The sequence below is a fragment of the Lepidochelys kempii genome, chromosome 9 (assembly GCF_965140285.1).
Source record: "Lepidochelys kempii isolate rLepKem1 chromosome 9, rLepKem1.hap1, whole genome shotgun sequence".
Taxonomy (NCBI): domain Eukaryota; kingdom Metazoa; phylum Chordata; order Testudines; family Cheloniidae; genus Lepidochelys; species Lepidochelys kempii.
The window spans coordinates 5,733,538-5,757,595 of NC_136388.1; the positions used below are offsets into that span (position 1 = coordinate 5,733,538).

At 59.2% G+C, this 24,058-nt stretch overlaps 1 protein-coding gene across 7 annotated transcripts in view; it reads left to right on the forward strand.

Moving 5' to 3' along the window:
- The first annotated feature begins 2,091 nt into the window (after positions 1 to 2,091).
- Positions 2,092 to 24,058, forward strand: part of TNK2 (tyrosine kinase non receptor 2) — a 75,275-nt gene continuing 53,308 nt past the window's right edge. For 5 of the 7 annotated variants that reach the window (XM_073359080.2, XM_073359081.2, XM_073359083.2 and 2 more), the window contains exons 1-2: positions 2,093 to 3,447; positions 21,024 to 21,342. In XM_073359080.2, coding sequence (XP_073215181.1) covers positions 21,145 to 21,342 — 198 coding nt within the window. In that variant the 5' untranslated portion in view covers positions 2,093 to 3,447; positions 21,024 to 21,144. Of the gene's footprint in view, positions 3,448 to 21,023; positions 21,343 to 24,058 lie in introns of all 7 variants that reach the window. The other 2 variants (XM_073359088.2, XM_073359086.2) reach the window with 2 other exon arrangements.

Below are 24,058 nucleotides of genomic sequence, written 5' to 3' on the forward strand. Positions count from 1 at the left end.
ACCCATCTCCACCCCATCCCACATCCCCCACCCATCCCCATCCACACCCCTCTACCCACCCATCTCCACCCCATCCTCCCATCCATCCCCACCCCATCCCACATCCCCCACCCCCGATCCATCCCCATACACACCCCTCTACCCACCCATCTCCACCCCATCCCCCCATCCATCCCCATCCATCCCCACCCCATCCCACATCCCCCACCCCCCACCCCCCATCCATCCCCATCCACACCCCTCTATGCACCCATCCCCCCACCCCTCCATCCATTCCATCCCACCCCCATCCATTCATCCCCAAACACATACCCCTCTACCCACCCCACCCCAAACCCACCCATTCCCCTCTACCCACCCATCTCCACCCCATCCCACATCCCCCACCCATCCCCATCCACACCCCTCTACCCACCCATCTCCACCCCATCCTCCCATCCATCCCCACCCCATCCCACATCCCCCACCCCTGATCCATCCCCATCCACACCCCTCTACCCACCCATCTCCACCCCATCCCCCCATCCATCCCCACCCCATCCCACATCCCCCACCCCCCATCCATCCCCATACACACCCCTCTACCCACCCATCCCCCCACCCCTCCATCCCACATCCCCTCCCAACCCCCCCAACGCACCCCTCTACCCCCCACCTCCATCCCGCCCCCGCCCTGCCGCAGGCCGCTCGCCACGTTAACCCCTCGCTGCCCAGGGCTCGCGCCGATCGGGACCCCCCCCCCCGCGGCTCGGCCCCGCGGGCCGGGCGCGCTCCTCGAGCGCGGGGCCTGCCCCTTTAAGAGCGGGCCCGTGGGGCGGGCGCGCGCAGGCCGGGGGGGCCGGAGCCGCCTGCGAGCGGGGACTGGAGGCTGCGGAGCAGCCGGCCCGGGGGTCCCGGTGCGGCCGGGGAGCTGCGCCGCCAGGGGGAGCGCGGGGGGACAGCTGTGGGGTGGGGGAGGGCCAGGGGGGCAGCAGTGGGGTGGGGGAGCCCTAGGGGGTGGGGGAGGACCAGGGGGGCAGCAGTGGGGTGGGGGAGCCCTAGGGGGTGGGAGAGGACCAGGGGGGCAGCAGTGGGGTGAGGGAACCCCAGGGGGCAGCAGCAAGGCAGAGGAGCCCCAGGGGGTGGGGGAGCCGCAGGGGGGCAGCAGTGGGGTGGGGGAGCCCTAGGGGGTGGGGGAGGACCAGGGGGGCAGCAGTGGGGTGGGGGAACCCCAGGGGGCAGCAGTAAGGCAGAGGAGCCCCAGGGGGTGGGGGAGCCGCAGTAAGGTGGGGGAGCCCCAGGGGGTGCGGGAGCCGCAGGGGGGCAGCAGTGGGGTGGGTGGAGCCCTGCGGAGGGGAGGACCAGGGGGGCAGCAGTAAGGCAGAGGAGTCCCAGGGGGTGGGGGAGCCCCAGGGGACAGCAGTGGGGTGGGGGAGCCCCAGGGGGGCAGCAGTAAGGTAGGGGAGCCCCAGGGGGTGCGGGAGCCCCAGGGGGGCAGCAGTAAGGTAGGGGAGCCCCAGGGGGTGTGGGAGCAGGGGTGTGGGGGAAGTCTGAGGGGGGCAGGAAGCAGGGGGAGTCAGGAGCACAACAGCTGCACCATCAGGGGGCAGGGGGTGCACGCAGGGGAGCAGTGGCACTGTCAGGAGTTGGGGCTGGGGTGGGGCGTTCAGGAGTCCGGAGGCCTGAGCTCAGCCGTGCAGGAGGCAGGGGTGAGCCCAGGGGTGCAGGAGTCAGGGGGGATTCTGGGCCTGGGGGAAGAGTATCAGGCAGCAGGGGGGACAAGGCCAGGGGTGCGGGAGCAGTGGGCGGCTGGGGGGGCCAGGCCAGGGGTGCGGGAGCAGTGGGCGGCTGGGGGGGCCAGGCCAGGGGTGCGGGAGCAGTGGGCGGCTGGGGGGGCCAGGCCAGGGGTGCGGGAGCAGTGGGTAGCCAGAGAGGTGAAGCCAGGAGTGTGGGAACAGTGGGTGGCAGTGGGGACAAGGCCAATAGCGCAGGAGCAGTCGGTGACCAGAGAGTCTAGGCCGGGGGTGCGGGAGCAGCGGGCGGCCGTGGGGGAGAGGCCAGGGGTGCGGGAGGCAGTGGGAGGCAGGCCGGAGGTGCGGGAGAAGCGGGTGGCAGTGGGAGAGAGGCCGGGGGTGCGGGAGAAGCGGGTGGCAGTGAGAGAGAGGCTTGGGCTGCGGGTGGCCAGAGAGAAAAGGCCAGGAGTACGGGCACGGGTGGCAGCTAGGGTGAGGCCAAGTGTGCGGGTACGGGTGCCGGGGGGGGTGAGGCTGGGGTTACAGGAGGAGCATCTGGTAGAAGAGGGAAGCCTGGGAGTAAAGTATCAACCTCAGGAGGAGGGGACAGTGAGCTCAGGGGTGCAGGAGCGGGGTGTGGCCCTGGGAGCCCCCCAGGAGCGGGGTGTGGCCCTGGGAGCCCCCCAGGAGCGGGGTGTGGCCCTGGGAGCCCCCCAGGAGTGGGGAGAGGGCCCGTGGGTTCAGCACCAGCCTGAAGGGGAAGGGGAGGCGAGCCCAGGAGTGCAGGGGGGCCAGCAGGGAGAGCAGCAGGAGACAGGAGGGTTTGTCAGGGGCCTGCAGGAGGAAGGGGGCCTGAGGCCGGGCGTGCAGGAGGAGGTTCTCGGGCTGGGCGTGCAGGAGGAGGCCCTTGGGCGTGGGGTGCAAGAGCAGCCTCAGGAGCCTGAGTGGCTGAGCCCAGGTGTTCAGGAAGCCGGGAGGACCCTGGATGTACAGCAGCAGCCGCAGCGGGGGAGGCGGCGAGCAGCACAGGTGTAGGGCGTGAGAGGAGTGAGCCCAGGAGCCTAGCAGTGCCATCCCTTGCCAGCGAGCCTGGAGCTGAGCATCCCCCCATAGGAGGAGCCTGGAGGGGCGAATCCTGGAGAGTCCCAGCCGTAACGCCACTGCCAGCCTGGGTGGCCAGGAGTATAGGAGCAACACCACCCTCATCGTTCACGCACCGAGCCTGGGCACCAAACAGCAGCACCCTCCCATTGCTACACAGTGAGCTTTGCACTGTAAAGCTGCATGCAGTGCTCCTGGTCACATATGCCAACAACTGCTGGAGCATGCAGTGAATCTGGCAACATGGAGCAGCAGCATTTTACTAGCTTAGAGTATAGCAGAAGCAGCAACGCCTTCAGCGTGCAGTGAGCCTGGCAGCGTGCAGTGAGCCTGGCAGCGCGCAGTGAGCCCGGCAGTGTCCTGCGCAGTGCTGTGCAGTGAGCCCGGCAGCGTCCAATACAGCAGCCTCGCCGCCAGCTTGGCCTTCCTGGAATTTAATAGCAGCAGTGCCTTTCCCGTGCAGTGAGCCTGGCAGTTTATACCCTCTCCAGCCTGGCAGCTTGGCAGTGCAGCAGCTGAGGAAGGAGGTGGCCCTGTGGGTACAGTGGCAGGGCCGCATCCAGCCCAGGAGTACGGCAGCGGTGAGAGACGGTGTGGAGTCTGGAGGGCAGGAACTGGAGGTAGAAACTGACAGGTAAGGGAATGCTGAAGACCTGTGTCCCCACAAATCTGCAGCGCTCTCCCTTGTGTGTTCTCGTCACATGCCCAGGGGCCGCTTGTGGAAGGGGAGCATGCGCTCACGGGAAGTGTCTGGCCTAGGCAAATAAGCGCCTAGTGAATGGCTAGCATGTCTGTGTGCAGCACTGGCCTGTGCTGGAGGGAGTCAGGACAGCTCATCTGTGTGTCATAGGCCCCACACTACTGAATTCTCTTTTAGTTTGGGCAACAAGGAGCAGTTCAAGTCCTGCTACTGTGGATTTTGAGACTGTGGCATGCAGCACAATGACCCCTTGAGTGTGTTTCCCTTCAGACAAGGTTTCCTGTAGGTTCCCTCATAGCTGGTTTCCCTTGTCTGAGGGGAAATGGGCAGAGCTCAATTTTTCTCCCAGTTACTGTGGGCGGAAACTGATGACCTGCACACTGGAGCTGCCGCGGTGGAAAGGCTCAACAAGAAAGAGGCCCGGGGCTGTCACGATCTGGGCACTGAACGACACCCATATTTGTGGGAAGGCAGAGGCCCTTGGCTAGAATAAATACTGTGTGATTGCGAACTGCTCTATCACTGCATCCCTCCCTTGTATGCGCATGCAAACTGCTGCATCTGTGCCATGTCCATGCAGGAAACCTGCAGCCAGTGTCCTTCATGCAGCCTGACACTCCTGTCCAAAGCTCAGAAAGGCTACCAGGCACCGAGCCAGATGGCGTGAAACGTGATGGGCCACTGACCAGGCCCCATTGGGAAGCCCGGTCCCCCTCCCACTCTGGTGCACCATCCCTCGGACAGGAGAGGGTGCTGAGATTTCTGTCGGGCTGATCCAGAACCCAGCTTGAGGATCCCTCTTACCTAGCAGCCCCTGGCTAGTGGCTGTTTGACAAATTTGAAATCCTTCCAGCCCCACACTGGCAACTAGAAGGGGAAGGAGGGGCGTCTCAATCCCACCCAGGCTGTTCTGACCCTCCTCTGGCCTCTGTTGCTAAGGCCCTCCTCCCCTGTGGCTACCGCGACTCCAGTGCCTGAATTGGCTGGGATTTGTGCAATGTCATGGCTGCCCTGGGGATTCTGAACAGTAGGTGCAAAACTGACTGGAGTTGGGTTAATTTCACACTGCCCCTGCTTGGCAAAACTCTGAGCTGCACTGGAGCTGTCTGTCTGCAGACTCAGGCAGATGATGCGGTATCAGGCTCGGATCTGGGCCATGCTGGGGTGGCATCCTCTGCCATAGAGGCTAGAGACCCTTTCAAAAATCAAAACTTAAACCCTGCTGAAACTGCTAGCTGGACCTTCCTGCTTCCCCAGGACAAACTGCTAGCTGAGAGGTTTCAGAGTAACAGCCGTGTTAGTCTGTATTCGCAAAAAGAAAAGGAGTACTTGTGGCACCTTAGAGACTAACCAATTTATTTGAGCATGAGCTTTCGTGAGCTACAGTGGCTCACGAAAGCTCATGCTCAAATAAATTGGTTAGTCTCTAAGGTGCCACAAGTCCTCCTTTTCTTTTTGCTAGCTGAGAGGGCAGGAAGGTTGCTGCGGGAGAAGATGTTGTGTAGGAAGCTGCTCTGGGGCACTTGTCTATGTCACCGTCTCAGGGAAAGGGTTAACCCGAGCCCCAGACTGAATTGCCTTTGACACCGTTGTGTGACTCCCTTGACTTCTCAGATACTTGGGGCCATGTTGTGCAGACAGACAGGGCAGTTCTTCCCTGGGCTACTGCAGACGCACATTTACCCTCCCCACGTGCTCCTTCTCCCCAGTGCTCTGAGCCACCCGTTGGACAAAACCCTTCCTCTGTGGTAGGGAGAGGCCCTGCTGCTTTCCCTGGGTACTGCTCTATGGGAGGGCCAGGTGGGGCATGCCTCCTCTTCCCAGTGGCTGTAGGACCTCCAGCTGTCTCCCTGAAGTGCCCCCAGAGGACTCACAAATAACTCGTCCCAAGGGCTGAAGTAACAGCAGTAGCCAGCCCACCTGAGAGCTGGGGGACTCGGGGGCTGGCTGTACCACAGCAGAGGTGCTCAGGCTGTGGGGTCAAGCAGCAAGGGAGCTGGGTCAGAAGGCGGGGAGGGGGACTGCATTCCCGACTCCAGAGGGCGTAGAGCAGAATTTCAGAGAGACACTATCCGCATATCCCAAAGCAGAATTTCTTTGCCTCTCTTCTCCTGTTCCTACTAATACGGCTACTGATCGGGACATGCTGGCCCGGCTTGCTGCTTCCCTTTTACCAACCCCATGGGGAAACACTCTTGCGAACATTTCTCCTCTGCCTGGGTTTGGCAGATCCCTTAGGTGTTGGGGGACTCGGGACTCCTGGGTTCCCTCCCCAGCTCTGCCGCTAGCTTGGGCAAGTCCTTGATCTGCTCAGAGGTTCAATTCACTCACCTGTGAAACAGGGATGATCATTTCTGCCACTTAGGTGTGTGCAGATAGCACGCACAGTGCAAGTGTTAACTACGTATAATTACCGTGCTGGCAGAGTGGCTGGAACATTGCTGAAGCAGACAGCTAGGGGGCTGATGATTGTCATGGTGGTGCTGGCTGCAGGTTGGGTCCCTGAAGCTCAAGGGTGTTTAGACCCGCACTTGTGTTGGGGGCCTGTCCCCCTCGGGTGCCTCTGATCTGGGTTAATCTCCCCTGCAGGGCTCTGCTTTTCCCACTTGCTTCCAAGAGGTCACTGTTCTTATCACGCCGAGCTCGATGCCAGCGCTGGGACTGAAAATACCATGGGCTGCACCTCCAGCAGCCCCACTGCGAGCAGCCTCTCCTAGCTGGCTCAGCCCTCCCTCCTCTCAGCTCTGGCATGGGTACTGCTCAGCTCCCACTGAAATCCGAGGGAGCTGCCGACCCCAGCTTGTCTGGTGTCTGGCCAGCGCAGTGCAGACCTGGACCCATCCCGCCCTTGGCCCCTCCGCTGAGGCTGCCAGTGAGGGGCTGCTGGTAGTGTGGACACCTGCCTGCTAGGAACAGCTGGAGGCTAGGTTGCTTCACAGAGGGGGGTGGACAGCCAGAGCTGCTAGCCTGGGCTGCATTCAGGTCAGCACCAGGTTCTGTGACCTGGTACCGATCCCTCGAGCTGCCCAGGCCTCACTGGCCTGGGTCTCGATAGCGCCGTGCTTTGGGCCGGGACTGGGGAGCGGGCTCTGGGTGCATGGCAAGGCGGGCAGGGGATTGTGGGTAAGGCTCCGGGCTGGCGCGCTGCCCGTCTCTGTGATTTCCCCTCTCTCTGGCTCCTCGGCAGCTGGCAGCTCTGTGGCTGCGCCCAGGGTGCTGCGTGTGGGTGTCGGGCTGAGTGACTCAGTCTGCGAGTGGAAACCCTGCGAGCGCTTTGCCCATCCTGGGAAAGGCAGCTGGGTCCCCGGGCCTGCGTGTGCACCTCGGTGTGCGGGGACTGGACCAGGAGAGCCAGACACCCAGAACATCCTGCCAAAACAGAGGCTGGCTGCTCCTGTGCAGCTGCTCCCAGCCCATTGCTGTGAGGCCCCACAGTGGAGAACGGCTCCCACAGCAGGGCCATAAATCCTCGCCTGCTGCCAGGCTGTGTTAGCTTCCAGGTGGGGTGCAGCTCTGGCTGGCCACCAGGCTGGCTCTCGCCAGGGTCCTCCTCCCGGGGAAGCCCTCGGGAGGGGTGGGGACTTGCTCACTGGCTCTCAGGTGCCCTGTGGCAGGCACCATGCCTCGGGCAAGACGGCAGCACCCTCAGCTAATGGGGATCCAGCCAGGATGTTCCATTCTGCATCCCTCCGTGTCCCCCGCCAGCTTCACTGGGAGGAGCTATTTGCTTCCTGTTATGAACTGCTGCGCAGTGTTGCTGGGTGGCCAGTAAACAGCTGCGCATTCCACCCCAGAGGTGGCTGCATGTCTGGTGAGTGAAGCAATTTGTAGCGTGTACAGCGTGTTGGAATCTGGCTGGAAGGAACCTTACAGACTCTGCTCACTCCTGTAGAGTGGAGGAGTCTAGCGGGGAGAGGGAAGGATGGAGGGGGCGCTCATTGGCTGTGTTGCATTCTCCTGCCTGGTTCTCTTGACTTTGCTGGTAATTAACTGTGCTCTTGGCCTCTTCCATAGCAGGATCGCCTTGCCCTGCAGCTGGGACCTCACCGGGCCTTGCTCCCAGTCAACCTGGCAAGGGCAGGGTGGCTTAGATCCCCTGCAATGAACTGGTGAGAGAGAGGGAATGTCCGTGTCCATGACCACTGCTGGCCTGCCCCATCCTGCTCCTGCGGGACTCCGTGTGAGGAAGGGGCATTTCCATGCACTGGGGTGGGAGCAGGATCTGGCCCTGCTTCCCCTGTGGGCCCCACAGGGGCAGCAGTCCTGCAGCTGTGCTCAAGCTGTGCCGTGCACCGGAGGTTGGCTGAGCACCCTGAGCACAGTCCTGGCAGCCAGAAGCTCTCGAGTTCCGTCCTGTCTCTGCCACAGACTCCCTCCGTCAAGTCGCTGCCTGCGCGTGCTTCAGTTTCCCGCCTGTAGCAGGGTGATCCTGGGGCTGTGTACTTGTCGGGTGCTGAGCGCGTTAATCAGTGGCTATGCCAGTGCCATTAGCGCAGGGAGCTCCGTCTCAGGCCTGCTCCCGCTCCCGCTGAAGCCAGAGCTTGCCTCTGGATCAGTCTCTGAAATAGCAGCCAGCCCTGAGCAGGCCCAGCTGCTGCTGCTCGTCCGCCCTCGGGGTTCCTTTGAGAGAAGGGTGCTGCTGGCTCCTGTGAGTGCTGGAGCAGAGCTCAGACACCACGGCACTGTCTTGGCCCCAAGCTTTCCATTCCCCTGCTGTGCAGGAAGGCCTGGATTTGGGCTTAGGTTAGAGGAGATAAAGGAGCCTGTTTATAGCCCTCGGGCTCAGCCAGTCACCTGTCTTCTGCCCCGGATAGCTCCTCTGTGCCTCTTGGCGTGGGGAGAAGAGTCCAGTGTCCACTTTACAATCCAGGCTCGGAGAGGCTGATTCAGGGGTCTGAGCTAGGTTCTGCACAGCTGTGCAGCTTCCTGTGGTGGGCTGATAGGAAACACAGGGTAGGCATAAATGGTCAGCTCTCAGAATGGAGAGAGGTAAATGGTGGTGTCCCCCAGGGGTCTCTTCTGGGACCGGTCCTATTCAACATATTCATAAATGATCTGGAAAAAGGGGTAAACAGTGAGGTAGCAAAATTTGCAGATGATACAAAATTACTAAAGATAGTTAAGTCCCAGGCAGACTGTGAAGAGCTACAAAGGGATCTCTCAAAACTGGGTGATTGGGCAACAAAATGGCAGATGAAATTCAATGTTGATAAATGCAAAGTAATGCACATTGAAAAGCATAATCCCAACTATACATATAAAATGATGGGGTCTAAATTAGCTGTTACCACTTAAAAAAGAGATCTTGGCATCATTGTGGATAGTCTCTGAAAATATCCACTCAGTGTGCAGCGGCAGTCAAAAAAGCGAACAGAATGCTGGGAATCATTAAGAAAGGGATAGATAATAGGACAGAAAATATCATGTTGCCTCTATATAAATCCATGGTACGCCCACATCTTGAATACTGCGTGCAGATGTGGTCGCCCCATCTCAAAAAAGATATACTGGAATTGGAAAAGGTTCAGAAAGGAGCAAGAAAAATGATTAGGGATGTGGAACAGCTTCCGTATGAGGAGAGATTAATAGGACTGGGACTTTTCAGTTTGGAAAAGAGACGGCTAAGGAGAGAGATGATATAAGTCTATAAAATCATGACTGGTGTAGAGAAAGTAAATAAGGAAGTGTTATTTACTCCTCATAACACAAGAACTAGGGGTCACCCAATGAAGTTAATAGGCAGCAGGTTAAAAACAAACAAAAGGAAGCATTTCTTCACACAATGCACAGTCAGCCTGTGGAACTCATTGCCAGGGGATGTTGTGAAGGTCAAAAGTACACAAAAGCTTATGCTCAAATAAATTTGTTCGTCTCTAAGGTGCCACAAGTCCTCCTTTTCTTTTTGGGCTCAAAAAAGGATTAGATAAATTCACGGAGGAAAGGTCCGTCAAGGTCTATTAGCCAGGATGGGCAGGGATGGAACAACATGCTCTGAGTGTCCCTAGCCTCTGTTGGCCAGAAGCTGGGAGTGGCGCCACGTCCTGCAGCTCCCATTGGCTGGGAGCGGCGAACCGCAGCCACAGGGAGCTGAGGGGCTCCCTGCCTGCAGACGCTCCTGGTAAACAAAATGTCCCGACCCGCCAGCGGCTTACCCTGACAGGCCGGTGTGGTCAATAGCTACCGGTGTGGTGCTCTGCTCTTGTTCGATGATGATGATGATCGGCCGTGTGCGTGTTTCCTTTGTGTGCTGCCCCGGCTCTGCGCAGATCGCTGGCACAGCAGACCCCAAGAGAACCCCCAAAGACCACAGACTCCAGTAAGGTACGAAGGCACCCGACCAGATTTATTGTCAAACGAAGCACAGTAATAGTTCCCTATAGACTCTACCGGACATACTATGAATATGTGCCCCCGGCAACGGACACAGCTCAGTCAGTGGCGGGACACTCCACTGCCCCCTAGGCTGGATGACGATGTGCCCTTCCAGACCCATTCTTCTACAGGTGCAGAACAGATTACTCATCCCTCCTGACGTATTGAGGTGCAGCCCCTTTATTCTCCCCTCTTACATGTTGGTTCAAACAAATATATCCAACATGTTGTCCTTTTGACCACGTCTTTAAGATGCACCTGCCTGTTCCTTGTTATCTCTGAGGAGTGTTCTGATGCCATCTTGGCACAAGTTCCTCTTATTAGCACTTGTGTGGATGCACCTGCTTCTAGCAGCCCTCTTCTTGCCAACTTCTGTGAGTGGGGCCTGCCTCTGGCTCACAGCCCAGCCTTTGCTTTGCAATGCCTGCAAGTACTTTGGTTTAGGCTTCAGACCTCAGACTGGGCCTCTGAAACAAGAGTTTGTTTCAGGGCCTCATCTTACTACAGCCGGGAGCCAAAGTTTGCCGACCCGTTTATTGATGTCAATACTGCAGCCTTTTAAAGTTGCAAAGGCTTTGTTTAGTGGACCAGGTTGGCTTGAAAGGAAGACTAAAAGAGCAGTGCTGCAGATCTGCATGACATTTCACCCATGCGTTCCGCAAAATGCTCTGCCTTACCAGCCAATCAGAAAAATACAATGAACGATAGTACTGTAGCATTGGTGTCAGTCCGCTGCTGTGTAATTTGATCTCTTCATGCATTTCTACCAAAGGACCTCATAAGTCTTGAGCCAATATGAAACTATAACATGCAGAATCGATGGAATCTCTAATAAAATTGAAATAGCCTGTTATCCCCACAGACATGCCAATCTACAGGGCTGCTTTGAAATAAACAAAGAACAATAATAATTTGACACTGGTAAAACAGGTGACATTCCTATATAAAGTCCTACAAAATCTATAGCTACAATAACAATAATCTATTTTCATACTAGTATTTAAAATGAACGGTGAAATCAAAAGAAAAAGGTCTGCTTATGATGCAGCGTTCAAACTTAAAGTTGTTGAATATGCAGATGCAAACAACAATTGCTCCGCTGCTCGTGAATTCTGAATCCCTGAGAAGCAAGTAAGAGAATGGCGAAAAAATAAAACAAAGACATGCCAAGAAGCAAGAAAAAATGACCAACGAGGTGCGCTTCATTTCCTGAGCTGGAGAAAGATCTAATTGGGATGTTGAATGTTGACAAGATGGGTACATTGTCACGAGAACTGGAATTAATCTGCGTGCTCTGCAAATGTCGAAAGATGACAAATACAAGTCAGTAAAGCCATCAATGTTTGTCGCATCAGCGGGTTGGTGTACTCGCTTCATGAACCATCATAGTCTCCGTCTTTGTCAGCGAACATGATAGCGCAAAAGCTGCTGAGAGATCTGGAAGAAAAAATAGAATCTTTCCAAAGGTTTATTATAAAATATCGAAAGGAATATGCATTTGAACTGTAACAAATAGGAAATATGGGTGACACACCGATGACATTCGATCTCCCGAGCAACAGACCGGTAACTGGTGTTGGTGGAAAAAACAGTTTTAATTAAAACCACTGGCCATGAAAAAATCCATTTTACCGTGGTTTTATCGTGTTTGGCAAACTGATCAAAAGCTTCCTCCTGTTTTTATTTTTAAAAGAAAAAACTTGCCTAAAAACATGAAATTTCCTGCTGGTGTCATCATACGAGCACACGAAAAGGGATGGATGGATGAAAGTGGGACTATTGAATGGCTGGAAAAAGTGTGGAATAAGAGACCAGGAGCACTTTTCAAGAAACCTGCTATGCTCGTTTGGGACATGTTCAGGGTACACAAGACGAATGAGGTGAAAAATGTGGCCAAAAATATGAAAACTACTTTGGCTGTAATACCTGGAGGCTTAACTTCAGTTCTACAACTGCTTGATGTCTGCCCGAACAAACCCTTTAAAGACAGGCTATGCAAAATGTGGTCTGAATGGATGTGCTCAGGCATGGCGAAGTTGACAAAAGGTGGGAATCTTATGAAACCTGAAAGCAATCTGGTCTCCCAGTGGATCAAGGACGCATGGGTGTCCATTCCCTCGGAAATGATAGAAAAATCATTTCGGAAATGCTGTATGAGCAATGTACTCAACGGGTCAGAAGATGATGCCATAATTTAATGATGACACAACAGAGGCTGATGATGAGAAGGAATCTGAGTCTGAAGACGACACTGCCGACATCTGCAATGAAAATACAGGTGCAGCTGTGACTGAAGCTGAGTTTAATGAACTGTTTGGTGAATCAGAGACTGATTCAGACTTTCAAGGATTTTAAGACTTTTTAAAGTCTCGTATTGTTCTAAGTTACTTGTTTTAAATATCCATTTACTGATTTTAAATATTGACTGTAATTTTGAAGGTGAATACATATTTGTTCAGTTGTTATAACAGGTTTTCTGTTAGATTACATTAAAATAATTCTAGCAAAACTTTTGAGTGTTTCTTGTGATGCCCGCTTTTAAAATATAGCAGGGGTTGGAAAATGTTGGCTCCCGGCCTGTCAGGGTAAGCCGCTGGCAGGTCGGGACGTTTTGTTTACTTGGAGCGTCTGCAGGCACGGAGCCTCTCAGCTCCCTGTGGCCGCGGTTTGCTGTTGCCAGCCAATGGGAGCTGCGGGAAGTGGCTGGGGACGGCATTGGCTGGGGACGGCAAACCGCGGTCCCTGGGAGCTGAGGGGATCTGTGCCTGTGAACACTCCAGGTAAACAAAACGTCTCGACCCGCCAGCGGCTTACCCTGATGGTCCGGGAGCCAAAGTTTGCCAATCCCTGAAATATAGGGTCGGCTTATGAAAGGGTCATACAGTTTTTACTATCTTTACCTATCCATCTTGGGGGGTCGGTTTATAGGTGAACAGGCTAATGAACGAGTGTATATGGTAGATAAATTCATGAAGGATAGGTCCATCGATGGCTATTAACCAGGATGGGCAGGGATGGTATCCCTAGCCTCTGTTTGCCAGAGGCTGGGAATGAGCGACAGGGGATGGATCACTTGCTGATTAGCTGTTCTGTTCATTCCCTCTGGGGCACCTGGCCCTGGCCACTGTTGCAAGACAGGATACTGGGCTAGATGGACCTTTGGTCTGACCCAGTGTGACTGTTCCTATGCTGCTCCTGCGTGTGTATTACTGTAGGGTTGCTTGGAAGCTCTTGCTGGGCTGCTCTCGCTGCTTGCTAGCATTGCTCCCAAGGCAGCTCTGTGCACGCGGGCTTACTGGGGGCTGCCCAGGATTGTTGTGAGTTCATCGGGGAGTTATTGCCGGGCTGTTTGGCAGGCCTGAGCTGGGGGGCATGTCTAGCTGCATTGATTTGATGAGTTAGTCTTTCTGGAGCTGTCTAGTGGGTGTGCACCGCTTGTGCAATGGTGTGTGTGGGGTGTGTGCGCACTAGTGCAATGGCATGCACGGTGTGAGCACACGCGGCTGTCCGTACGTGCGCGTTGCTTGTCCAGTGGTGTGTGTGCTACTTGCGCAATGGCATGCGGGGTGTGCATGCATTTCTCGTGCAATGGGGTGTGGGGTGCATGTACACACCTGCACGCTGCTTGTGCAGTGGCATGTGGGGGGTGTGCACACGGCTTGTGCAAGTGTGTGTGTGAGTGTGCACGTACGCATGCACGCTGCTGACACACCCCTGGCTGGTCGCGTTCAAGGTTCCAGCAAGGTTATTTTCAAAAGCTGTGTCCTGTTGTGACTGCACTATTGAAAATCATTCACTGGCCAGATCAGGGAGTTAGAGGGAAACAGCCTCTGTTTTGCTTTGCAAGGGGTTTGTTTTGTTCTAGAGAGTAACACTCTTTGTAGCTTTTGTCGCACACAAAGGGCTCCTTGCATCGCTTCTTCCCCCCAGCTCCATGTGTGCCACCTCCCATCCCCCTCTATTTCAGGGACTCCCTCAGGCCCCACATTCCTCTTTCATGCCAGGGGTTGTGCCCCCGAGTCTCCCCTCCATTCCTGTTCCACATACCAGGGTCCCCTGGTCTGCGCCCGGGTCATGGGCTCTATGTTGCCTTCATTCCCTCCTCTGTTACATGTCCGGGGCTCTGTCTACCTCATGTCCCCTATTCACCCCCCTCCTTCAACATTAGTTCTTTCCTTCCTTTCTGGAAGTTACATCACTCAGGATGTCAAGAGTTTCACTCTGTGGACAAGATCAGCAGAGCTGAGTTTGGGGAGAAGAATGTTATGCGGGAAGGCGTTAATGGCAACCAGCCACTAACTGGTGCTTTGAACTGTAGACAGTTAGAGGGGGTTGAAGCTGAGGGGCGTGTTAACCGGGTGACCAGGGCTCTGTGCATCCCCACTTCCCTGTCTAGCTTTCCAATTCCCCCCCCCTTCTCTGCAGATCGGGGGAGTTCTGCCCCTTGATGCCTGGAACGTGCCGGGGCGTTTTGGAGTCAGTCGGTTGCTGCGTTCCAGCATTAAGGCATTGCAGAGAAACTCCACTGCGTGCAGGCTGGACTCAAGCACCTGCGTGCGAATTGAAATGTTTCCCCTGACCCTTAGAAACAGAGAGGCCCTATCTGAATGTGGGGAGCTGGAGACTGGAACCACCAGCTCCCTGCCTGGTGCCTAAGGGCATCTCTGCAAAGGCTGGGGAGAGGAGGGGCCAGGTCAATGCTTTCTGTAAGGTCTGCTCTAGCCCAGCTGCAAGCGACTGCACTGGCTGCAGGAGTGGCTGGGGGAGCCTCTGGTCTGTGCCACGCAGCTTGTCAGACTATAGGATCGTAAAGGTCCCGTCTGCTGGCCTGAGACTGACTCATTTATACACGGAAGGAAGGAAGTGACTTTTTCTGGGATTTGGCTTGTTTCAGTGGAGTTGTGTAGCCATTGCAATGTGAAGCCCCAAAGCCGAGGGCCGGGTGAGAAGCCAAGGGATCACGCGGGGAAATGACTGTCGGTGGGGTTCAGGGCACTTGGAGCCTACAGCTGGATAACCATATCGCTAATGTAGGGGAGTTCAGCAAGCTAAGGTATGGGTGAGCAAGCCCCATGCTTCAGGACCAGTGGGTGCAGGGTTCAGGAATCCTGCCCCTTTGTACAGCCTTGCACAATTGTCCTGCTTCACCATGAGCCTGTTTTCCCACCCCTGGAGCGTGTGTTGCTGGCAGCAGGTCAGGTGATCCAGTGCTCTGACTGGTCTGGCAAACCCTGCATGCCTAGGGCACTCTGGCTGCCAGAGGAGAGATGTGCTTGTCATGCAACTGACTGCCCAGCAGTCTTCCCCCCACCCCCCTCCATTCCCACCTGAGACTTCCCCTCTCTTCCTGGAGATGGCCCTCATAGGTGTCCTGTCACATGGTGTGCTGGCAGGTGCTAAGTGCCCTCGCTCCTCAGGGAAGCTGCTGGGACTCGAAGGCACCCGGCACCTTGCAGGATCAGAGGGCATAAGAACGGCCATGCTGGGTCAGATCAACCGTCTTTCCAGCCTGGCACCCTGTCTCTGACGGGGACCGGGACCACATGCTTCAGCGGGGATGAACAGAACAGGGCAAGCGAGTGATCCAGTCCCAGCTTCTGGCCGACTGCGGCTTAGGGACATGGGGTTGTGTCCCGGACCATCTCTGCTGACAGCCATGCATGGACCGCCATGTGCAGCTGGCGGGCTGTGAAGGGCCAGCTGTGGAGGTTACTCTCTTGAGGCAAGCCTGGGGAGGTTTGTAGCCCCCTGTGGGCTCTGGGTTTGTCTCTCTCCCTCGTGGCCTTTTGCACCTCTGCCCTTCACACAACGATCTCCGCAGAAAGCTCCTTTGTGGCTCTGTCTCCCGGGGCTGGAGCAGAGACAAAGGGGCCCTTCTCCCCCTGGCAGCGAGTGGGAAGCGAAGCAGGCGCGGTCTGGCCCCTGCTCCCCTGGAACAGCCCTGGCAGAGGGGCTGGCAGGGGACTGAGAAGGCAGCTTGGGGCTGGTGGTGGTCCAGATGTGGCTGGTGGCATGCCAGATGTTGGCATTCTAGGCTGGGGTGGGGTGGCCATTCCACATGCGCCATAGGATGCGTCTGCTCCCAGGAGCAGCCCCGGCATGCTGCTTCCGGCACAGAGGCCTCCCCTGCGCTCTGGTCTCTGTTCATTCCCTGGCCTTCCTAGCTCTTGACTCCTGGTCCCCTGTGGTGCCCATTTGATCCCCTCCCCAGGGGCCCTGCTGTGCCAAAGTGTCCTTTGCCCTCTAGTGCTGCTGAGGGCAGCTGCCTGCCCAGGGGGTTTTGTCTCTCTGCTCCCCAAAGGTTCCACTTTTGGGCTGTGGAGGAGGAAGCATCTCCCACCTGCGGCCCCAGAGGACCTAGCTGGCAAAGCCCTCTGCACCGCCCAGCTTGTCGGGGTGCTGGGAGTATCCCCCACAGCTGGGCGCTCCCCCTTGGCAGCTGGCAGCCATTTGTGGGTGCCAATGTGCGGTGGTCACTAGTCTGTGACCAGCTGGGCTGAGAGCCACCAAGCGCCGTCCATGCTAGCGTCGCCGGGCTGGCAGGCCACAGCAGCTTTGGGGCATGCCTGGCCCAGGCTAATTTGAACAGGCAGCTGGGAGGTGAGGGGACCAGAGCCAAGCCATGCCAGTGAACCCACCGGTGCCCATTGTGCCATGTGAACTGCTGGGGGGGAGGGAGTATATGTGGGTCTCTGCCTGGGCCCACTGTCCCGCCTCGTCTAGGAGGGGAGTGCGCGTCCCCCAGTGGGCATGGCTGACTGGGGTGAAGGCCAGACTTGGGCTCTCTGTGACCCTGAGCAGGTCCCTGCCCCTCCCTGTGCTCGGTGGGGGAGAGGCCGGTCAGTGCCCAGGCCGCAGGCGCTCTAGGGGCCGGTTGCCAGCTGTACAGTAGTGGGGATGCTACACGGGCACCGTCTCCCAGTGTCAGTGGAGCCGCAGGCTCCAGCCAGGTGGGGAACACGCGTAGTTGGAGCAGTGGAGGGGCTCAGGCAGTACCATGGGGTGGGGGGGGAGAGGGAATGCTGTAGATGGGACCTAGCGGGGCTTTTCCCTCTCCAGCACGTCCAGGGATGGTGAGAGAACAGACGCCGGGGGCTGTGATCATCCCTTAGAACCCCCCTGCTCCCCCATTTCCAGGTGTGGCACATCCCTCCCCCTCCCCCCACCGGGCCGCCAGGTGCACTCCCCCTCCAGTGCGAGGTGGCTGAGCGCCATGCAGCTGCGGCGTGGGCAGGAAGCCGGGGACGTGGGCTGTTGGTGCTGCGGAGCCGTTGGGCAGGTCGGCTGGTGCAGGAGCAGGTCTGAACTCCCCTGGGTGGGCGGAGAGGGGAGCTGGGGGGTTTGGTGGGTGGAGTCTGTGCTGGTCACTCGCTCATGGCTCCCCCAGCCTGGCCTTGGGCTGCAGGGTGCTGCGTGGGCTGGGTTGCTCCCCAGTGCTGCCGGGGCCAGGGGGTGTAGCAACTTCCACTCCCCTCCCTTGGGCATAGCCCTGTGGGTGCCCACGGGAGCCCCTGCACTGCCTGGCTTGTTGGGGGGCAGGGGGAGCCACCCCCCCAGCCCTCTCCATACCCACCGAGCTGAGACACCACAACCCCCTTCCTGGCATGTTCCAGGGTCATTTGGGTGGCTGCTGACGTGATAGCGGAAGCCATGGCTGCGGGGACTGGGTGGGAGAAGGCTGGAGGGATCTTCTGGCTTCCTGCTGAATGGGCCCTGGCCTTGGGCTGGCCGTGGGAGAGCCGGATGCAAGGCTCTGCCCTGAACACCCTGACGCTCCCGCTGTGGCTGGTGGGAATGGGCAGATTAGAGCTGCTGGGGAACAGATACCTGCCAGGGTGAGGCTGTGCCCGCCGAACCAGCCTTCTGCCCTCGGGGTCCCCCACCAGCCTGGGGTACTGGAGGGGGCTCTGGGATTCTCTGCTGCTTGGCAGGCCCAGAGTACATGGCTCTCCTGGGCTGGGCTGCAGCTGGAACTGCTGGGAAGGGAAGTGAGTGGAACTGGGGTAAGGGCACTTGGGGCATGGTGAGATGGGGGGCAGTGCCATGAAGCATGGTCAGGGTCCCCTCCGGGGGTGCTGCATTCGTCTGGCACCTGGCTGTGCACTCCTGGCCCACTCCAAGGCAAGCCTTATCTGTCCGGTCCCCTCTGCCCCCCTGCAGCCACCTGTGTCTCCAAGACAGTGGGTGGTGTGGGTGGCAACTGCCTTCTAGCGGCAGGGTCGGGGGTGAGGATACATACCCTGCCCTGCAGCTTGTGCCCTGGGACGGAGACCTGTGGCTTAGCGCCCAAGGCCCTGGCTTACATGTGATGTTGCTGGTACCCCCAGTGTCCATGTGTGCTGCATGGGGGGGCAGTTGGATGGTGGGTTTGAGGCTCTTGTGTCACCATTGGGGCTTGTCCCCCAGCAGCCATATCCCTAGGGCTCTCTGTCTGGATGCCCTGAACAGCACGTGACAGTGCCCTGGCCCACATGATCCCCGGCCCCTTCCAAGGCCCTGTGTGCATCCAGCCCGGAACCACCAACAGTGGGCCCATGGTCCTGACTGCCTAGGGTTACACTGTCCCTTTAAGAGCCTTAATTGCTGAGCAGATGTGCACTGAGCTGGGGCCTTTCATCTCCACCCTCTGCAGCTTCATTTCCTTTCCTCTGGCCCCTCTCAGGCTCCTGTGGGTGGGGCCTCCTGCCTGGGGGATGGGTGAATAGCCAGGGGCCACCCCTGTGTAAATGCACCCAGAGGCATTTGGATCCCAGCTGGTACCAGTCAGAAACCTTGGGTTGATCCTGCCCTGGGAGAGGGAAGGAAGGAGGCCCGGTGGGGAGGGGACTGGGGTGTTCCCTGCTCCACCCTGTGGGACCTGGGCTGAGCCGTGCAGCAGCCGCATGGTGCCAGGTGCTGTACGCTGTGCTGACTGTCTGACCTGTGCACCGGCTCGCACGTGGTGAGTGGGGGCGAGACATCCCCACCTCCTGGGGGCGCTGTGGGGCTCAGCCCATCAGTGGCGCTGCGGGGCCCTGTCCGTATCCAGCTCAGGCCCCGGGGCCTCTGTGTGACGGGGGGGAGGGCTTGGGCCAAGGGGAGTTTTGTGGCGTGAGAAGCTCTTGGTGAATGTGAGTGTCGGGCCCAGAGACCCCCCCTGCCACTGCTGGGTCAGCCGCAGCCTCCGGTGTTGCTCCTGGGAGAGGCTGCTCCTGTCTGGCCACGGGGTCCCGCTGGCCCCCGTGCAGCCTCCCGGGGGCAGATCTCCCTCGCCCGGCTGGGGACTGTCATGCCGCAGTCCCAGCATCTGTGCTGCGAGCACAGCTCCGGGGCCGGAGTGAACAGCTTGGCGCGGTGGCTGGTGCTGGCTGCCGAGTGGGATTCTCACCTCTTCTGGACACGGTCCAAAGGAGCCAGCAGCAGGGGAGGAAATGGGCCTATTAATTAGCAGCTGCAGTAATTGGTGCAGCTACATTAGAGCGTGGGGGGTGAGGGGGGAGATGCTGAGTCTGCCTAGGACTGAGGAGCTCATGGAGGGTTCTGGTTCATCCTGTACCGTGTGTGTCAGGAGCGGGGGGCCCTGGCAGAGCTGGGTGTGGGGAGCCCAGGGCTGGGCTAGCAGGGGGCTGCGGGTCAGGAGTGGGGGGCCCCGGCAGAGTTTGGGAGGGAGCCCAGGGCTGGGCTAGCAGGGGGCTGCGGGTCAGGAGTGGGGGGCCCCGGCAGAGTTTGGGAGGGAGCCCAGGGCTGGGCTAGCAGGGGGCTGCGGGTTAGGAGTGGGGGGCACCGACAGAGCAGCAGGGGAGCTCAGGGCTGGGATAGTGGTGGGGCTGTGGGTTGGGAGTGGGGGACACCGGCAGAGCTGGGTGTGGGGAGCAGACCATCTCTTCCCTCTAACCAGACCTCTTGGCCCTTTACTGCCAGGAACAGGCTGGTCCCCTCCTCTCCCTGTTCTCAAGGCCCCCGATGTGGGTTGGCTGCGCCCTGGCAGGGTCCCTGAGCGCTGGCTTGGGCGGGGGTGGCTGAGACACGGCTCCGTGTTCCTCACACGCTGGCTCCCCCAGGACTGGGAGCAGGGACAGGACGTCCCAGCTGATCCAGCCAGGGCCCTGAGTCAGAGAGGGGTTGCGTGAGAGCCCCTGATGTGGGGGGAGGGGGGTGAGCACCCACTCAGTCAGGGGCAAATGCCAGAGCGCAGCTCTGCCCCCCCTCCACCCCCCGGACAATGAGCTCATTGACTCCCAGGCCCTGGGAGCTGATGGGGGAGGGCACGGGGCCATTTGTGGACGGCAGCTGAGCCATGGCCTTGGCTGCAGCCTCCGGCCTTACAGCCAGGCTCCCCCCGCTCCAACGGTGCCCCCGTGGGCTGGGGCCCAGCTGGCTGCTCAAAGGCGGGTGGAGAGCCTCGGCCATTGCCAGCTGCGCGCACTGCAGGGAGATTGCTAGAGGCTGGGCTGGGCTGCCAAGGTAGGGGTACAGCTGGGGCAGGCCGCGTCCCAGGGGTGGGGGCCAGTGCTCCCTTCCTCCCCTGTGGTGTGCATGGGGCTGCACTCCATCCCAGAGGGGCTGCGTGCCAGGGCTGCCGACTGGCCAGGCAGAGCAGGGCTCTGGGGGCAGTGGGGGGAACAACAGCATCCATCTTGGGGGCCGCTCAAAGAGGGATCCTGATTCCTCCCCACTAGGGTCCCGTGGCCTGGCTCTGCCCCGGTGCCATGGGGAGCTGTGCTCTAGCAACCCCGTCTGTATGTTCTGCCCTGGGCAGAGCTGGAAGGGTCCCTGACTCTGGGATCCCCCCTCCCTGTCCCAGAGAATGGCATGTCCGGCCTCCCTGTTTGCATTGGCACCTGGGCACGCCGGGGGCCAGCTGCAAGGAGCCTGCCTGCCTGTCTCCACCAGAGCCAGTGAGCAGGTGCTGGGTTCGAGCCCAGTCCCTGGTCCCCTCTCAAATGGGAGGGTGGCACTTCCCCTGCGGGGCTGGTTTCCCTCTGGGGTTGGTGCCTGGAGGGGGGTGGGGGCTTTGGCATGGAGTCATCCCGGCCAGGCAGTGACTTCGCTCTGCACCCTGGTGGCTCCGGGTGGCAGCACCCTCCCTGCAGAGCGTGATGCTGTGCCCGGCTGGAGGAGATGTGCCCTGAGACTGGGACCTCTTTTCTCTCTTCCAGACTGAGCCCATGGGCTGCCACAGCCAGGCCCCGGCCCTGGACGGACGCGCTGGCAAGTCGCAGGGCGCCACCCTCTGGATCGTGCTGGGACCCCCCCTGGGATCTCGCGCCCTGGAGGCGGATGGGCCAGGATTATCGGCGCTTTAGGACTCAGCCCCCCTCAGTCCTCTGTACAACTCAAGACTCTGTGGGAGGCCAAAACGGACGCCCTCCCGGCCCCCCGGAATATCCCCCCAACGCTGCTGGAGCCCCCCTGCCCTCTGACGAGTCCCCTGGGGCAGGACCGCAAGGCCCAGACGGAGCAGCGCCCGAGCCTCAGGTAGGGCCCTCCGCTGCACTGCACTGCCAGCCTTCCCGTGCTCACCAGAGGCCTGTCCCCACTCACGGGCCGGCAGCACCAGTGCCGGCTGGGAGCGATCTTGCCAGGCCCACAGGACCAGACACTGGTGTGGATATGGAGGGGTTTGGTGTAACTGAGAACAGGTTCTGGGCTGGGGGTCCCTGCAGGGCTGGGGTTCTCTGCTGCCTGTTTCTCAGCAGGTCCTGGGCCTAGCAGGGTGTGATTGGGCCAGGCTAGCTGCTCAGGTGGGTGAAGGAAGTGCAGCGCTCCTGTTTTCTGGGCTGGGGGTTTGGTTCCCCTCCACCTCTGCCAAGGCCCCCCAGCCCCTGCCCACACCCTCCACCGATCGTCGGCGGGTTGGTGTCGGGTGCCTGGGACGGTATCACAAACTGAGTGAAGTGCGCTCTCCTGTGGCCAAGCAGAAAGGTGCCCAGCTGAAGCCAGCTCTGTGCCAGGGTGGTGCTGTACCCAGCTCTGGACCGGAGGGAATTGCCTGTTTTCAGGCTCTGGGCTGGCTCCCAGCTGCCCCCACCTGGGCTCTCCTGATGCGGCATTTGTGACTCACGCCGCATCCCTGCCTGCCAGTCGGCTTGTCCTGCTCCGTCCGTAGCGCTGCGGGCTGGGGTCAGGGCTGGGCTCGGGAGCCTGGTTCATATGTGGGTATATCTCCCATGACTGAGGGCAACCCAGCTGCTCAGGGTGTTGTGAGGGAGTTTCCTTGGGGGCCCACTCTCCTTAGGGTGGTGCCAGGGATGCTGGATGGCCAGGAGTGGAGCAGGACACGCTCCTCTGGCAGTCGGTATCGGCCCCCATGCCCAGTGTGATGCCGGGGGGTGCTGTGCTCCGGGGAATGGGGCCTGGGGGCTGAGTAGGGAGGGGCTTTCTGCAGTGCTGACCCCCATGCCCAGATTGATGCCAGGAGATGCTGTGCTGCAGACAGACGGGGGGGGGGAGGAATGTCTGAATAGGGGGCACTCTTAGGCGGTGGCAAGGGGCACCGTGCTGCAGGCAGCAGGGGGGCTGGGGCTCACCAGGGGGTGCTCACATGTGGTGCCGGGGATACTCTGCTGCAGGGAGTGGGGGGGCTCAGTAGGGGGCGTTCTCAGGTGGTGGCGGGGGGGGGCATTGTCCTGCGGGCGGTGGGGGGCTCTCAGGCAGTGCCACCCCCATGCCCAGTGTAATGCTAGGGGGTGCTCTCAGACAGTGGCAGGGGGCTCTATGCTGTAGGTAGTGGGGAGGCTCCCTGGGGGGGCTCTCATTCAGTGCTGGGGGCTCAGTAGGGGGCGCTCTCAAGCAGTTCCAGAGTTCTGTGCTGCAGGCAGTGGGGGGTGGGGGCGCTCTCAGGGTACTGGGGACTCAGTAGGGGGCACTCTCAGGAGGGGCTGGCCCCCATGCGATGTGGGGGGTACCATGCTATTGGAGGGTCCATCTTTTGGCTGAGATTTAAAGCTGGCTGCGACTGACTGTGGTGAAAGCTGCCGCTTTTTGCAAGGGCGCATTCGCGAGCCCAGCGCGCTGGCCAGGTGCCAGCCCCTGAAGTTATTGGCTGCTTGTGTAACTTCCTCTGCAGCTCCAGCATCCTAGTGAATGGCTGACACCTTGCGCTGCCTACTACAGGGTGGAATTAGAATGGCCCCGCTGTGGGTCAGAGCCCCCATACTGCTTACAGTTAATGGAGAGTCTCCTTAGGCCTGGGTTTTTGGAGCAGGAGGGTCTGAGCTCTGTCCCTGTTGCTGCCGTGGAGTCCCGGGCAGCCATGCTGGGTGGCACAGGGCTGGCCCTGGAGCCCTAGACTGCTCCTGATTCGTTAGTGTCTTTTCCTTCCTGTTCTGTCCATGGTTTCTGCAGCTGTTAGGCAGTTGCTGCGTTTCACCCTTGTGGTGGAGACGACCTCCTGTACGTACACAGGTTTTCAAGGCACTTTGGACTGGGAAAGAGCCCTAGAACCGGATCTACGTACCCCACTCGCTCCCGCCTTGGCTGCCCTTCCGCCTCTCAGACCGGCTGCCTCCTTGAGCCACGGCCTGGCTTCTGGCGCTGCTGCGGGGTGGCGCACTTGGGGTGCGGGGAGGGTTGGGCTGTTCCTTAAAACAGTGAATCCCTTCCTGGAACCCCCCCGGCTTAGGCTCCAGGAGCCCAGGCGCTGATCCCGCTGCTGTGCGGAGGCAGGGTGAACAAACCACCTGGGATTAGTAAGGGGGTGGGAACAACTGATTTAAAGTCTTCCCCCCGCCCTTGAGCCCATTGACAGCATCCTGGCCCCAGCGTTTGCCACAGGAACTGTTGCCCATCAGGGTATTTCCCAACCAGCAAACCCAAAGCTCAGACATAGATGGGGCTGTGGCTGGGTGGGTGAGGCTGGGTGCTGGGCTGCAATGACTCTCTGTAGCCACAGAAAATCATCCAGCCAGTGTCCTCTCCTGGGAGCGGTGTGATGGTTCAGAGGCTTTGCTGCACTTGAGGCCCAGAAGTCAGGACAGCTTCGTGGCTGCCACTGCGCTGCCCGGAAACCTGCCTCCTGCTCCAGAAACACAGGCCCCTGCTGTGCAAACAAAGGGAGAATCACCACTTGCAATACGGGGCCTGTGACACACAGTTGAGCAGTACAGTTTCATGCATGCTCCCTCCCCATTATTGGGGGCTGGGGCTGGATTGATGGTGCACAGGACAGGGACAATGGCAGGGCAAACTTCCC